The sequence below is a fragment of the Colias philodice genome, chromosome 8 (assembly GCF_061535455.1).
Source record: "Colias philodice isolate Cphi_HAF_F1 chromosome 8, ilColPhil1 Martin Lab GWU primary, whole genome shotgun sequence".
NCBI lineage: Eukaryota > Metazoa > Arthropoda > Insecta > Lepidoptera > Pieridae > Colias > Colias philodice.
Genome location: NC_143093.1, coordinates 2,046,096 through 2,061,794, shown reverse-complemented (window position 1 = coordinate 2,061,794; position 15,699 = coordinate 2,046,096). Strand labels below are relative to the sequence as shown.

The 15,699-nt window shown below is 33.7% G+C and overlaps 1 protein-coding gene across 1 annotated transcript; it reads right to left on the bottom strand.

Annotated features, from left to right (window-relative positions):
- Positions 1-8,719: 8,719 nt before the first annotated feature.
- LOC149486323 (sorting nexin-8-like) lies at positions 8,720-13,897 on the bottom strand. The gene is made up of 7 exons (XM_089697960.1): positions 13,557-13,897; positions 13,218-13,434; positions 11,915-12,140; positions 11,466-11,571; positions 11,163-11,295; positions 10,580-10,802; positions 8,720-10,251 (listed from the first exon to the last, which is right to left on the bottom strand). The coding sequence occupies exons 2-7, from the start codon at positions 13,421-13,423 to the stop codon at positions 10,099-10,101; spliced, it is 1,047 nt and encodes a 348-aa protein (XP_089554086.1). The 5' UTR covers positions 13,424-13,434; positions 13,557-13,897; the 3' UTR covers positions 8,720-10,098.
- Between the last annotated feature and the right edge of the window lie 1,802 nt (positions 13,898-15,699).

Genomic DNA, 15,699 nt, shown 5'->3' with positions numbered 1-15,699 from the left:
AAAAAAACAATAGTGTAATAAAATAAAACTGCGTTTTATTGTAATCAATGTTGACAATTTTAAATTCCAAAATTATTGATCAATAAAATAGTTTACACCAACAAATATAACTTTTATTTTTATAACAATCGTTCATAATATAAACCGTAGCAGGTGGCGTTTTGAAGTTCTGTCTACTCATACAGAAAAATGGAAAACTTGTTTTTTTTGTAAACAATTTATTACTCATGTTGTTTGGCAACTCGAAGCGTGGTCGTCCGTCGTAGGTACTTTTGTTCGGCGTCGAGTCGTCGTCCGCGTCGGCTTGATATAAAACATTCTTGATTTCATTGACACGCGCTATGATTTGCGCGCGGAATTTCTTGTGTTGTGAATTTATTTTTGAGACTATATTGTAATAATTGATCGTGGGTAGGTATAGTAATTAATTATTCTAATAACGCAATTATATTTTCGGTGGGATTCAAAACAAAAAATTGGCCCGTGATTTTTATGAAATTTCACCACATTGCAAATTATATATTATACAATTACAATTACAATTATTATAAATCGGTAAACTATCAAAGTAATTACAAACTTGCAAAATATGCTTTTCCGAATTTTCAGACAGACACACAATTTTATTAGTTTGTTTTAGCAAAGTAGGTACCTATACCTATACGCTTACGTCGCGCGTCGCGTCGTCGAAAACGGTGCGCCCAGAAACAAACATACCTAATTCAGTTACAATCCTTTTTTTGTTCCGTAATTTATTGTATTTATTCTAATACGATTTTTTTTATTCGTCGGCCAGTTCTACTAGGTATAAAAAGATAAAATTGAAATATAATTATTGTAGCGACAGCCATATTATGTTACTATGTTTTCGTAAATATGTTTTTCACCTTCCTGGTTATTTTCACATAATCTTATCTTATATATAAAAATGAATCGCAAAATGTGTTGGTAAGCGCATAACTCGAGAACAGCTGAACCGATTTCGATCATTCTTTTTTTATTATATTCCTTGAAGTACGAGGATGGTTTTTATGTAGAGAAAACGTAAATATTATGTACCACGGGCGAAGCCGGGGCGGACCGCTAGTATATATATATAAATGAATCGCAAAATGTGTTGGTAAGCGCATAACTCGAGAACGGCTGAACCGATTTCGATAATTCTTTTTTTATTATATTCCTTGAAGTACGAGGATGGTTCTTATGTAGAGAAAACGTAAACATGTACCACGGGCGAAGCCGGGGCGGACCGCTAGTCTAATATAAAAATGAATCGCAAAATGTGTTGGTAAGCGCATAACTCGAGAACGGCTGAACCGATTTCGATAATTCTTTTTTTATTATATCCCTTGAAGTACGAGGATGGTTCTTATAGCTAGAGAGCTAGTTAGTTTAGTTTTAGTGCAGTGGCAGTGTAAATGTTGTTGTTGAGGTTATGTAAATTTAACACTTTAGTTAACTACCAAGATATAAAGAAATGAGGATAGGACACAATAACTATTGGTTGAGGTATTTATAAACTCATTATATACTTTAAAAAAAATCACGTTTTAATAAATTTCTAGAATTAAATTAGAACAGCTGATTCAAAATAGCCTAAAAAATCTTAATAATAATAATTACGCTTCACAGCAAGAAGAAATGTACCATATGTACCCGCACAAAGTCGATATTGTGTTGCCTACCGTTCGACTCAATGGCTAGGGTTGTAACTACCTTTAATAATTATTACCAAACTAATAAACCGAGTGATGCGAAATAACCATAATTCTTTTAGAGTTTGATAAAATGATCAGGCAGGTATTTTCTTTAATCCTCTGAATTCTCGGTTACTAAATTGTATCGTTGAAATTATTCTTAATCGCGTAAATTTAATAAATAATCATATGGAAAACACTTTTCATTTGTTTTTTTACTTTCACGCCCAACTACTATACAATAATTACGTTGTTTCGGTATTTTGACGAGAAAACGCAGGAAACATCCGTTGTATCATTTTAGATAGATTGTATATTTTGTATCTGTAGAATTGAAATCAAAGCTATGTATATGTTGTCTCCATTCTTTTCTTATCGGATTGTTGATCCCAATGCGAATGCGTCACTTAAATTTTATAAAAGACAATTAAGAACATCAAAAATAAAGTGATACGTAAATATTTCACAGTGCAATATATTATGTAATTAATAATAATTATATATTTATGAAAAAATAATTACATCAGATTTAATAATAGCAATTGTTTTGAATGTACATAATATGAATAAATGATTACATCATAATAGTAATAATCACAATTGTTTTATTTCCCATTTGTTGCAACCCTAGCATATTTTCATGTAGCAGCAGAAGTACCTACACTGGCGGCGCGGCGGCATCGTGCGACATCAAAGGCATTGCCTTACTAGGTAAGTTTATAATGACTCATTTCTTTTATTATATAATTTACGTTTTACTTTTACAGAATCCGATTCAATGGATTATGAAGACGAGTCACACAACGCCATACGATAGTGATGATGAATGAACATTTCAATAAATGCATGCGTGTTTTTTTATGTTGTTTTGTAATTGTTAATTGTTTCTTAAATAAAGAAATAAACTAAATATTTAAATGATGATTTGTTATTTGCAACACAACTTTATATTTGAGATTCTTTACAAATGTATATTTAGTTTTGTATCATCAAATTTATAAATTTTATTTCATAGTTTTCAAAATTAAATGTAAATGACCATAAAAACATTAATAAAGTAAATCATTGATGTAAGGTCAGGGAACGTAATACATATATACATCTGACCATGTAGAAGCTAAGTCTTGTTGACTGCTGAAGTCTGTAAAGTTTTGTTGTCTGCTGAAGTCTGTACGCAATGAAAATGTCTGCCGTTTCGAAAATAAGTTTTTAAGACCCTAATAAATAAAATATATGAATGGCAGATCTGGTCAAATACTTTCAAAATTGTATTTTTTTCAGCGCTTTCATAAGTGTCTGCCAGAATGTTATCCGCGTGATAATGGTCTGCCATTGTTATTTTCCGATAGTAATAATAATCTATTTTCAAATATCAAAATGGCAGACGTGGTCAAATGGTTTCAAAGTTCGCCAAAAATTTCCACCTGTCTTACCTAAGCGCGCGCCCCGTCCACCACTCTGGGCTTAGTGACTCCTCATCTCATGTATAGTAGGTATAGGGGAATCAACACACAAAAATCCAGGTCTGGTCAAATACATACAGGTAGCTTTGCGCTAGCTCTCTAGCTATTACTTCTTATGGAGAGAAAACGTAAACATGTACCACGGGCGAAGCCGGGGCGGACCGCTAGTAAATAATAAAATAATAAATAGTGTATTAGATTTGTTATTGTATCTTGTATACCTACGAATAATTATTCTTACGTCTTGTTGGGAAATGTTCAAATACCTACCTATTGAAATAATTTACTGTTACAAATCATTAGTGTTATTAGTTTTGAGTGAATAGGCATGGATCAGAAATTCAGAATATAATATGCTACTAACTACTCAAATACATACATGTTTACACAACAAACACCACTGACCTCTATAACTATAAGTTATAGAGGTCAGTGACCGTCAGTGACAAACACTATGGATACCTACGCTCGCGAATGCAAATTCGGTGATTTACTAATTATTGATACCTAGTCATTGAATTCGTTTTGAAATAGCCTGTACTTTGTAATTTTTAGTGTTATAGACATTTATAAAATGTGGTGCTCATTTTTTTGTAATAAATCATCCCGAACGCTATTGTATTTTCGTTGTTTTATTTCAAGTGAACACCTATACAATTTTGTCACGAGCCGCCTCTGGCCTCTGGGTGAAATAAACAAGTCAAATGATTTTTGTTCTAATTGTATTTTGGTAGTAGTTTGTTTAGAATTTACATTACCATTGTTTAATTTTTATTTTGTATTTGCAGTAAAATAAAAAGATGAAAAACTTCATTAGGTATATTGTACGACACCTCACTCTGAATCGCGCTAGCGAAATTTTTTCGTTACAGAGCACATATACAACTTTCGGACAATCTTCATTGAGGCCGGCCGGCAAATCGAGTATGTCGAGAAACTTCACTTATTCGATGGAGGTATTCTACCTTCCTTCCTCCACAGTTGTGGGACCCCGACGTGCATTGAACACGCAGCTTTCTGATACTAGTAGCTAAAATCAAAACCACAGATATGTCTGTGATCAAAACCATAATAATATTTTTACCTATTATTTTACTAAAAGTCGAGTGCATCGAAATCGTAAATATGTTTTTCACCTTCCTGGTTTTTTTTCCATAGTAAATAGTGTTTTTGATTTGTTGTTGTATGAATAATTATTCTAACTTGTTGGTTATGAAATGTATTTTGAAATATGTAATTTACTTTTACAAATCATTAGTGATATTAGTTTTGAGTGAAAATGCTTGGATCAGCATAATATCATATTTGCTACTTCAAATACATGTTTTGATAAAAAAAAAACAATAGTGTAATGTAGGTAATAAAATAAAACTGCGTTTTATTGTAGGTAATCAATTTTGACATTATTTATTTCCCAAAATTACAATAAAATAGTTTACGCCAACAAATATAACTTTTATTTTTATAACAATCCTACTTCCTACTAATGCGAAAGTTTGTGAGGATGTGTATGTGTGTGTTTCACGCAAATACTACTGAACCGATTACAATGAAATTTAGCACACATATAGAACGTAACTTGGACACATTGAATAGGTTTTATCCCGGAAACCCCACGGGAACGGGAACTATACGGGTTTTTTTTTGAAAATGCGGGCGGAAAGCTAATCGTTCATAATAATATAAACCGTAGCAGGTGGCGTTTTGAAGTTTTGTCTACCCATACAGAAAAATGAAAACCACAGGAGATTGCCCAAGTGACTATGGCACTTGGTATCGCAATCAAACTTATTGTGTCAAGATGAAATATAGCTCAATTTAAAGCTTGATGTTAGTACTTTTAGATATGATTAAAGTTTTTATGTAAATAAGCCGCAGTTCGCGACAATAAAAATAAAACAATAGTTTTATTCAACACTTCAAAAAACTACTTAATCGAGTTTAAACTAACGATGAACGTTAAGTTTTACATTTATTACATAGGTAATATTTTAATTTACAAGACAAATGTGAAAAGTAAATCGTAATTTAAACATTATTTCAAAATAACATCGAACAATGCGTCGAACACATTCATTTGACATTTCAAATAGAAACTATGACATATGACGTTTGCAAGAGAGATAGATATAGGTATGTGTCAAAACAAAACTTTTACTTTTATTTCTATTTATTCGGTATAATTACAACTTAATAGTGATAAATATGATCATTATAAATACAAATAGGAATCAACAATATCACGAACACGTGACACAACTAGTATTTTACCGATTCCATACGTAGTCATACATGTTTCAAAAGAAAAACTTTTACTTTTACTATTATTTCAATTTATCCGGTTTAATTAAGACTTAATATTGATACATATGATCATTATAAATACAAATAGGAATTAACAATATAACGAATACGTGGCACAACTAAAATTTTACCGATACCACCCGTGGTCATTCTCCTTTGTGGGTCATTTGTAACAGGATGGCGGTTCTACAGCGAAAAAAGAAAAATGATGGTCAGAACGCTGATACCGGATACCTTAAGATACTGTAATATAAAATATTACTAGATTAGATAAAATATTATAGGTAGTATCTTCACCGTGTGTGACGCGCTTTACATTCACGCCATCTAGAGTTAAATCTTTATCATTTTTGTATACGTCTGTGTGTGTAAACGACCCTGTATGCAATGACAGATGTTAAAACGCATAATTTTACCGAATTGGGTGGATTTTCAGGCAATGATATAACATATTTCAATAAAATATAATATTCAGTAACCGCCATGACTATTCCTAGGTTTGATGACTATTGCAATTACGCAAAAACTCAAATAAACTAGAAATGTAGAATTCAGCGCCATCTAGCGGGATATTGGCTGGGAACAGATCGTTGCAATCACCTTAAGGAAGAGCGGGTCCTCCTGACACAGGTTTTTGTAAACTTACTAGGACTCATCCACTTTCTGCATTTGAAAATTGTGTGAATGAAATAAATATATTTTTCATTTTCATTTTTCCTTTTCATTTTCTACTAGAAAGGAAAGGAACTATTATCACAGGTTTCCAAGACTGCCTCACTGAGGGAGGCGGTCATGGCACGATAGGTGTCTACGGTAGGTGTCGTCCCAAGTTAATGAATTTTTTATCTGTTCTAATAATTATTCAGGTAGTTTGTACTACGAATTAGTTTATTCGTAGATTTCGTTATATGGTTATTACAAAAAAAAATCTGAGAGGTCGCACGTGTAAAACCACGCGGGAAATACGTATTGAGAGAGAAATGAGTTACGTCTATATCTAAAATTAAATAGAGTTTATTTAATACATGAGTAACTACGTACATTGTGTTTTTATTTAATTCTCCTGTTTATACTCTATTCTTTACAATAAACCTACAGAATAATTTATATTAGGTATATACAGAAAACAACTAGACTAGGTTCTTACTTATTTACATTAGTTTATTATTTTCACATTAAATCACGTCAGATATTATTAATAATAATATCTTCCTATATTTAATAATAAATACTTCAATTTAGTATAAGTACCTAACAACAACTTAACTTAATACTTGTGCAAAAGATCTTGTTTAAAGCGTTGTGCAACTTTTGCGTCAAAACCAACGCTCCGTCGAATCCTGTATTGCACTATATGGAGTTGAGCCTCACCCGCTATTCTAATACTCATAGATTTAGGATATATTCGACTAGAAAACACAACCTCTCCATCTCCACAGAAGACTTCTACAGAACTAGCATCGACGAAAATTCTCAAATGTACGAAATCTTTGGGAGACCAATACGCACGACGTACGCCATCTACCCCGCCACGATCCACGGTTATATATTCATGTTCTGCCGAATATCCAATCGTGAAGCGGCCCTCGTTCTTCCACTCAAAAATAATCCCAACATCAGCATCAACGGAACGCGAGTCAGCGATTAACTCAAACGACCTCGCTTCTGCGTCAAATACCTCACCAGGACTGTAAAAGGCATTTTCTAATACTTCGGATCTAAGCTCAACCATTTCTCGTATCGGTGACAACAAAAGACGCCCATCTTTATTCATATTGACTTCCCTAATAATAGTCAACATGCTCGCCCATCCCTCAGTAGACTCGACAAAATTACTCTCCCACATACCGAGCCAGGCCACCATTAATATTCTATCGTCTGGAGCGCGCAAAGTTTTTGCACCATAAAAGTCATGTCCATAGTCCAACTCGTAGAAGGTAGCTGTAGAAACTTCAAGATCTTCAAACCTTGCCCGCTGGTAATTAAAAAAACAAACTACATAACCGTTTTGATAGAGATTTCTAAACCTGTATCCATCTGCTTCGATCCCTTGCACAGATAAGATCAGAACATGGTATCCATCTATTTCAAATAAATCAGGATTCTCCCATATGTAACCCATATCTCCGAAAGATTCAACAAGAGTTCCATTATGTTTCCAATTAAACATATCAGTAGATGTGTAGAGTACTAACTGGCCATTCCATTGTCTTGAGGTGGTGCCAACAATCATATACCATACATTTCTAAATCTCCATACCTTTGGGTTTCGTATTTCTCCCATACCATTCGGCGAGTCCCTGACAAGAGGGTTGTATAGATACTTCTGAAAGATTAAGCCGTTGCCACTGAGAGCAACATTCTGCGTCTGCATACTTTCTTTCTCAGATACATGACCAGTATAAAAAAGGGTCAGAAAATTCTTTCGCACAAGAGCTGTTCCTGCCAGGCAGCCGTGTTTATCATAGTAATCCTTCGGAATCAATGCTGCAGGATAATGCACCCATTCTATTAGATCCGAACTTATAGCGTGCCCCCAACTCATACGACCCCATGCTCCATTATAGGGATGATATTGATAAAATATATGATACTGTCGCTTGAAAATTGTGAAACCAGCAGGGTTGCTTATCCAACCATCTGGGGCAATAATGTGATATATGGGCCGGTATTTTCTACTCAATGTAGACTCCCTTTGATTGATAAATGTTTCGATGTAACTCGTATCATCGACAAATTCTGCAGTCACCGCACAGAAGCCCACTAGAAAGATAAAGACGTCCATCTCCATTTAGATCCAAAACGAGACTGCTGAAAGAACTAATTCATAATGAATCAGTTCTAAGAAAATGATGAATGCATATTAGATCATGTGAAAGGAAACAATCGACAATATTTATAAATATTTTCTAATGTATTATCTAATAGCTGTATCCCAAAATAATTATATTGTACACATCTTACGCTGAATAGACGTAATACATGCTTTTATAAATATTAGGATGCCATACTTGGAATCATTTTCTTAAACTTATTATGTAGAAACTAAGAACTCTTAAAAAATAAATAATGAACCTTAATCCCTCATAGTTCTTTTCACACATAGTTATACTTATATCTAATACAAAAGCTATTTTTATTAATAAAAGTAGGAATGATTGACTGAATACAAAATAATTCAATAAATTCTAATCAATAATACATTTTTATTTTCGCCATTAAGTACATATGTCGGATAGGAAATAAAAGAAAGTATTCAATAAGATAAATATTTATTTATGACATAAATTCTTAATACATACACAAAATATGGTCACCACAATGTATAAATTATATTAAAACGTAACTAGTGATTAAATATTGCCATAATATATCACAGTAATATCATTTTGGTAAATAAATTTAGATTCTCTTAAAATGTATTCGATGCAAATAATAAAAATACCAGTAATGGGGTAAACAAAACATTTGTAAAAATATTTTTTTCTGTCACATAGCATGAACGAATAACGGAATTTCTGAGCTAGCCTTTTTTTTAGTCGTCAAAAATTATTTGAAAGACTGGAATAAATAGATCCTTAGAAGTTTTTATTTATTTCTTTTTTAAGTATTTGTATTAGGGAAACTTTTTTTTTTGTAGAAAATACCTGTTTTGTCTTGTTTGATAAGAAAATTAATCAAATTTTTTAGCTATAAATACTAGGTACCATTTCTTTAAACCTAATTTTATTCGAGTTTCGAGCACCTTTACATTGTTACAAATATAAATTGTAATATCTCTTATTATATTATTATTAATGGAATGTTTATCTTTAGATAATATGAATTATGCCTTAATTATTTTAAATTCCCAGCACCAAAATATACATGAATATCAATTTATGTTGCCTTAAAATATACTTACATATATTACTTATTTGAAAATAGCTTTTTTATAAGTCTCATACATTTAGGAAATACACTGGTATATATTTTTACAATTTTAGAATTTTTACTGTGTATCTCCATAGCTAGGTTAGATTTGATTGTGTGTGGGGTGGGTTTCACTGTCTTTTGTATTTTGGAACGAAGTTCCTTATCGCGCGTTGTGAAAGGGGGCTAGACTGAAAAAATTCTTACGAAAAGTTGTCACGACACTTTTTGCTAGAGTTGTAAGCCGTGCGACGTGCGCGTGGTTCTCTGTCTGTCTCTTTCTAACTTAACACTTCGTTCCATCCGGATGTCCCTTGACATCGCTCAAGTTTTTTTATATAATTATTTTTAAGTTATAGGTAGATATTTTTCTTGTCTTTTTGTCTATGATAAGGATTGTCTATCGATGGTTAGTGTTGGGCTTAGCATTGTGCCGCAGCCCTGTGTGCAAGACAGCTTAGCAAGCCGCGATACGCGTGAAAATACGCGGTGCCGTCCGCGTGCAGCAGCTCGGGGAGCGACTCTAGCACTATTATGATCTCCTGGTACTTTTTGAATTTAATTTTTTAAGATTCGCATGTTTTTAATGTGTTGTTAATTTATATTGTCGTTTATAAATTTTATTTTGTTGCATTATTAAGATACGAAATTTTTTTTTTTCGATAATTACCGTGTCAATATTTAGTTGCATATTGTCAATGCACGTTTATATTTAGGGTTGTCTAGCGATGGTTGGGTTTAGCGTTATGCCGCAGCGCAGTATGCAGGTCGGCCCAGCAGGCAGCGATTCGTGCGTGCGCGGTGCCGTGCGCGTGCAATAGCTCGGGGAGCGACTCGAGTGCTGAGAGAGCATACACTCGCGCTATTCTGGCCTCCTAGTATATTGAAAAAAAAATCACATCTTTAATTAACATTGTGATGTTATCCATTTTGAACCGTGAAGATAAAATATATTTTTTTTGTGTCATTTGTATTAATGTGTATCTGTACAAATAAATGTATTATTTTTTTTCTTTCTTTTGAGTGCTTTTGATGTCATTGCATCCCGAAAAAAAAACACATTTTGAAAATTTACTCATTACAAAAACCAAGGTAAACGATCGACACGACTAAAAAAAATGTTCTATTTTTTTCAACAATAAAATTTCAAAACACAATTGTTTATTTTATTTTTCGTAACTATATGTATTTTTTTAAACTTACCTCAACCGCGCACTTCATCGCGTACCGATGCCGTTCACGCAAGAGGTGAGACGCGGCACTATGCGGCGCACTTGCAGCTGCCGCAGATCGTTCAGCATGGAGGCCACGTGTGAGTCGCGAACATAGCTCTCTGTATGCTAATAGCGCGTCTAGTGCGAGTAGGAGGCGCTGGATGGACTCATCGTCAGAAGGCTCGGGGGTATCGCCCATGTCGAGCGCCAATCTTTAGAAAAATGAGAAAAAAATGCTAAAAAAATCTACAGGAACTTTGAAAAAATGATACTTATAAGTAGTTTACAAGATTTTAACGCATCATTCTCAACGGCGACACACTAAAGAGACAATACGACACTGTGAATTAAAATGGTTATGTAGCCCACGTTACACGTACAAGTGACATAGGGCGCACTCTCCACCACGTTCTGCGTGCAAGCCGTTTATTTGTTATGCAGACAAATAAACAGAAAAAAAAAACTAAAAATCCAAAATAAAATCCGGATTGGCGTGAAAGGTTGCGGGTTCGAGTCCCGCTTCGTGATCGAATTTTTTCTATTCTTTATAAATTTATAAAAACCAAACTTACTGGGCAGCAGCCTTCAGAGCCTCTCGGATGCTGCCCCACCGCGGCGAGTCCGCAGCGGCCGGTGCAGATAGTGCGTGTAGGCCTGCGCCCAGTTCGCGGATATCTGCCCGCTCTGCTTCGCAACGACTTTCGGCTTAATTGTGAAAAAAAGAATATTTAAAAAAAACATAGCCGCATCTCATTCAACTATAATATATCCACACAAGTTGATTTATTTAGAAACGCTTTGATTTAGTATCTACAACTACGGCATATACGAATTCGTTAAAGTTTTGATATATTTTCATTATTCATAGTACACACCTTTCTCAAATATCTTGCTAAGTCTCCCCAAACCGAGTTGTACAAGTCGGAGTTGCTCTTGTTCGCCCGCAAATGTAGCTTCCATTTCATCCGTTGTCATATCCCTCTAAAATAAATGAATTACTAAGTAAAGTTCAATTCAGACTATGTTAAGATAACTCATTGATATTATAGAAAAGCATTTGGAAAAATATATTTTTTTTTTAAGTGAAACTTCTATAGGCGCTTTGAGAGTAAATTTTCCATTTCGCGTCATGGCTATACCGTCACCCCATGGTGTAAAGCTACGATTTTGGCATCTTTGAATCATGCCAAAGAAGTTTCACTTTTGACACGTGTGCTCGGCACACACGCTCTTTTTATTTACATTGATAACATTTTCCTCTATAAATGAATTTTCATGTAGTTACTCTCTATCTATCTATTTACTATTAAAACAATCAACTCACAGAGCTATCCTCCTGCGTGCCAGCGAGCACAAACTCATCATGCTTCGGCTTATCCAATTTAGGATTGGACTCGCACAGGAACGTCCGTAGATCAGCATCATGTGCCAAAACTGGGTGACGCGCGACGAGCGTTAGCCAACGTTGTAAAGCCGCACGACGACGTTGTAGGAATACTGGGCTGCCACCGCCAACGACCACGCGTTTGGGAGGTAAACCGCATATTGCCCTGTTAATGTGTTATTTTGGTAAATTGTGAAGAAATTCCAACGTCTTTGTTCAGCATAGAAAAAAGGTTGATTTTAACAGACTTTAATGGGGCATGGGAACATGGGACATCCGTTCAGTGGTTGAAGCATTAAGAAGATACAGACAGAGTTACTTTCACATTCGACGAATCTTTCTTTTTAATTCATTTTAATTTTTAATTTGAAGTCACATTCAGTGCCCAAGTACAATAAAAAACACATTCAAAAAGGGTCCATTAAAATATTTACTGAATAAATTGTTGTCAAAAATTATAAACAAAAAAATAAACTCGATTGAACAGAGGATGTGACTAAAGCCATTTAAACCCTGATAAGGATTTATCAAAGTTACCTATAATGTTATAACCAATATAACAGTATCCACCCACAATATTTTAAATAATGATTATATTTATACAAAACTAGACACATGGCTTCACCCGCATATTATTTAAAGGCTTAACTATCTCCAGACACAAAAACCATTTCATAAAATCGCAGTCAAAACACACTTTCGCATTTACAATATTAGTAAGATTTTTATCTATATATATAAAAAAAACTCAACGGTGACTGATCTATCAACGCACAGCCCAAACCACTGGACATATCGGGCTGAAATTTGGCATGCGGGTAGATGTTAGGACGTAGGCATCCGCTAAGAAAGGATTTCCCAAAATTGTTGCGGGAACGGGGAAAAACGAGGATGCACGTACAAAGTCGTGGGCGGAAGCTAGTTCATATATAATTTTAAACTTGCTATTTTATTTTTATTTTATGCAGATGCTCTCTTAAAAACTTGGGCTAAGCAGGTTTATTTATTTATTTAATCATGGTTGTTTATAATAAAGAATAAATGATATAGTTACTTTAATAGATTTTTAAATGAGTATAAAATTACACAGTAATTTACAATACACATATTACTACATACTATCAATAAATTCATTTCATGTTTATTAAGAATCAAAAATTTAAAGTCAAATTTATTCGCACTTAAAATAATTTGCATAAATATATTGATACAATAAACACATATGTAATGAGTAACGACATACCTGTATGGATATTTAGCAGCAAGCACGTCATACAGCTGAGCAAACTCATTGTAACGTCTTGTCACAGTGGTGCCATGTCTGCGGGAACTCACATAATATTCACAATGTTTTAAAATTAAACCCTTCCGTTCAGGAACCAGTTCAACGCTTATTACATCTGTTGCTTCTAAATCCTCAAAAGTTACTTCTTCTACACTTCTCGACATTGTTTATTATTCTGTAAAAATAAAAGTATTAACAAAACTATTTGATATAAAAAATAATGATTCTAAAGATCATTCAATTATTATTAATAACACTAAAATATATTTTTTTAAATGTTTAATTGTATATACAAACCTTTAATGATGTTTATGCGACAAATAAGCATTGGCCATATGAATATCGTACTCGGTGTCGATTTCTAAGCTCTCGTATTGCGTTACTTCACATATCGTACAACTGTAATTTACATACACAGCGCAATTTTAAGAATTTATTTTTTATTTCACTGTAACACGTACACAATACGTAACGTAGTAATTTTATATAGGATTTAATTTACGAAGCAGATTTGTCCAAACATTAATAAGTAAGAAAGTTTACATAGAAAAACTTAGAAAATAACTTGTTTTGCAAAGTTCGAAACTATTCCGAAACTTTTTTGATGTTTTATTGACAGTTCTCGTCAGCGGTCAGCTGTCGTCTGTGAACATCTGTGAACGTCAATTGCACATTAATATGGCAACGTCTATATTATCTGTGGTATTTTCAAACTGATGATAAAAAAATAGGACTCATCTCGGGACTCATTCAAGGAGTAGGTAGTAATAGAAAAGTGTTGTTTAATAGGATATCGAATATAGATAAGGATTTCTTAGTAAATACAAGGTAAATACTAACTTATTATTTTGTAAGAAACCTTGAAGCACGATAGATTTTCTCGAAATATAAAATGCTCCGGTTTCTATAAACTCGCCATTCCAATCTTGACGTCGGGGTCGTCTCGTAGGATGAAAATTTACTGGATAAACTTTTTGATCACATAAATTCCAACGAAGTTTATAGCTCCTACAATAGACGGAAAGTAAATAAAATAGAGTGCTTAAAAAATGTGTGGTCCACAACTTTGAGTTTATAAGTAATTTGTCGTAACTAAAGGAAAATAATTAAATTTTATTACACTGCAGTCGTGTGACTGTACCTAATGCCGGACTTCGTTATTCTAACTTAAAATTATACATCTTATCCTACTTGTTCATTTATTTGTAAGTACCTCGTTACTGAGAAAATGCAGTCGTACGGCTTCGGACTATCAAGTTTCTCTAGGGATCGTTTTATATGTTTAGAGTAAGTGAATGGCGAAGTCACTTGCAATAGAACTAAAATATCCACTTCCGGCCTGTATTCAAGAAATTCTTGCACACCCCATATAGAAGGAGCCCAATCTGTTGCAGTCACATAACTTCTCTTGAAAATTTGCACTCGTCCTAAAAACAAATATAGAATACACTTCGTTTACACAAAAAAAAAATACAAATAAATGTCGTAAAGATATTTCTGGTTCGTACCGTTTAGAAAATACTAAATCTTATTAAATGCTACATTTTTTGTGTATCCCGAGTTCGGTGTTAATCCAACATAGTCTACTTACATTTGCATCATAATATGTACATACTTTTAACACCTTCCAAGGCTATCAAAGGATGATCGGTGGATACCGTAATATCTTCAAGACCCGCATTCTGCGCGGCAAAGATGGCGCGAGACAAAAGGGTAATCCCTCCAACTTCACGAAGGTTCTTTAAACGAATTCCTTTCGATCCTCCACGGGCTAGAATTAGCACAGAAATCTTCTCAGGAATACAATGATGAAGACTAAAATAACAAAAAAAATGCGTTTTACATTTTATATTACAATTCACACTATCTGTTCGTCTATCTTTTCAAGTTATAGCCAAAAACTACTGCACCAATTTTAATACTGTATACACCAATGAATAGCGTGGTTCTCGAGGAAGGATTTAGCATATTATTCCTTAATTTTAAAATAAGGCAGATAACGCAAGCGAAGCCACGGACGGAAAGCTAGTCGGTTATAAGTTTGTAAAAGTGCTCGTAGTATTACGTAAATAGCTACTTACATTAAGAACAAAGTGATGATAGTGACCCGCATGTTTGGCAACCCAAATAACGACTACTGTATAGATCAGTTTGCTCATTGTCACTAATGGACAATATCCTTATTTGATAAGTAGGTCTAATCTTTGATACAAGAACGTAGTTCTTGTATAAGTTCAAATAACGGTGTTCTTTGAAGTTGATTCCTTTGTCCTAATGTTGTTTAAATATCTAGGGCGTGTTAACAAGGGGGTGGGGGATAATATTGATATTCTAATCTCAGGCCATTAGGGAGAAGATGTGAAAGTTAGAATTACACATTCAATAACGCTATAATTTCCATTATTCATTTTATAAGAGAAAATCATTAATTCACATCTTC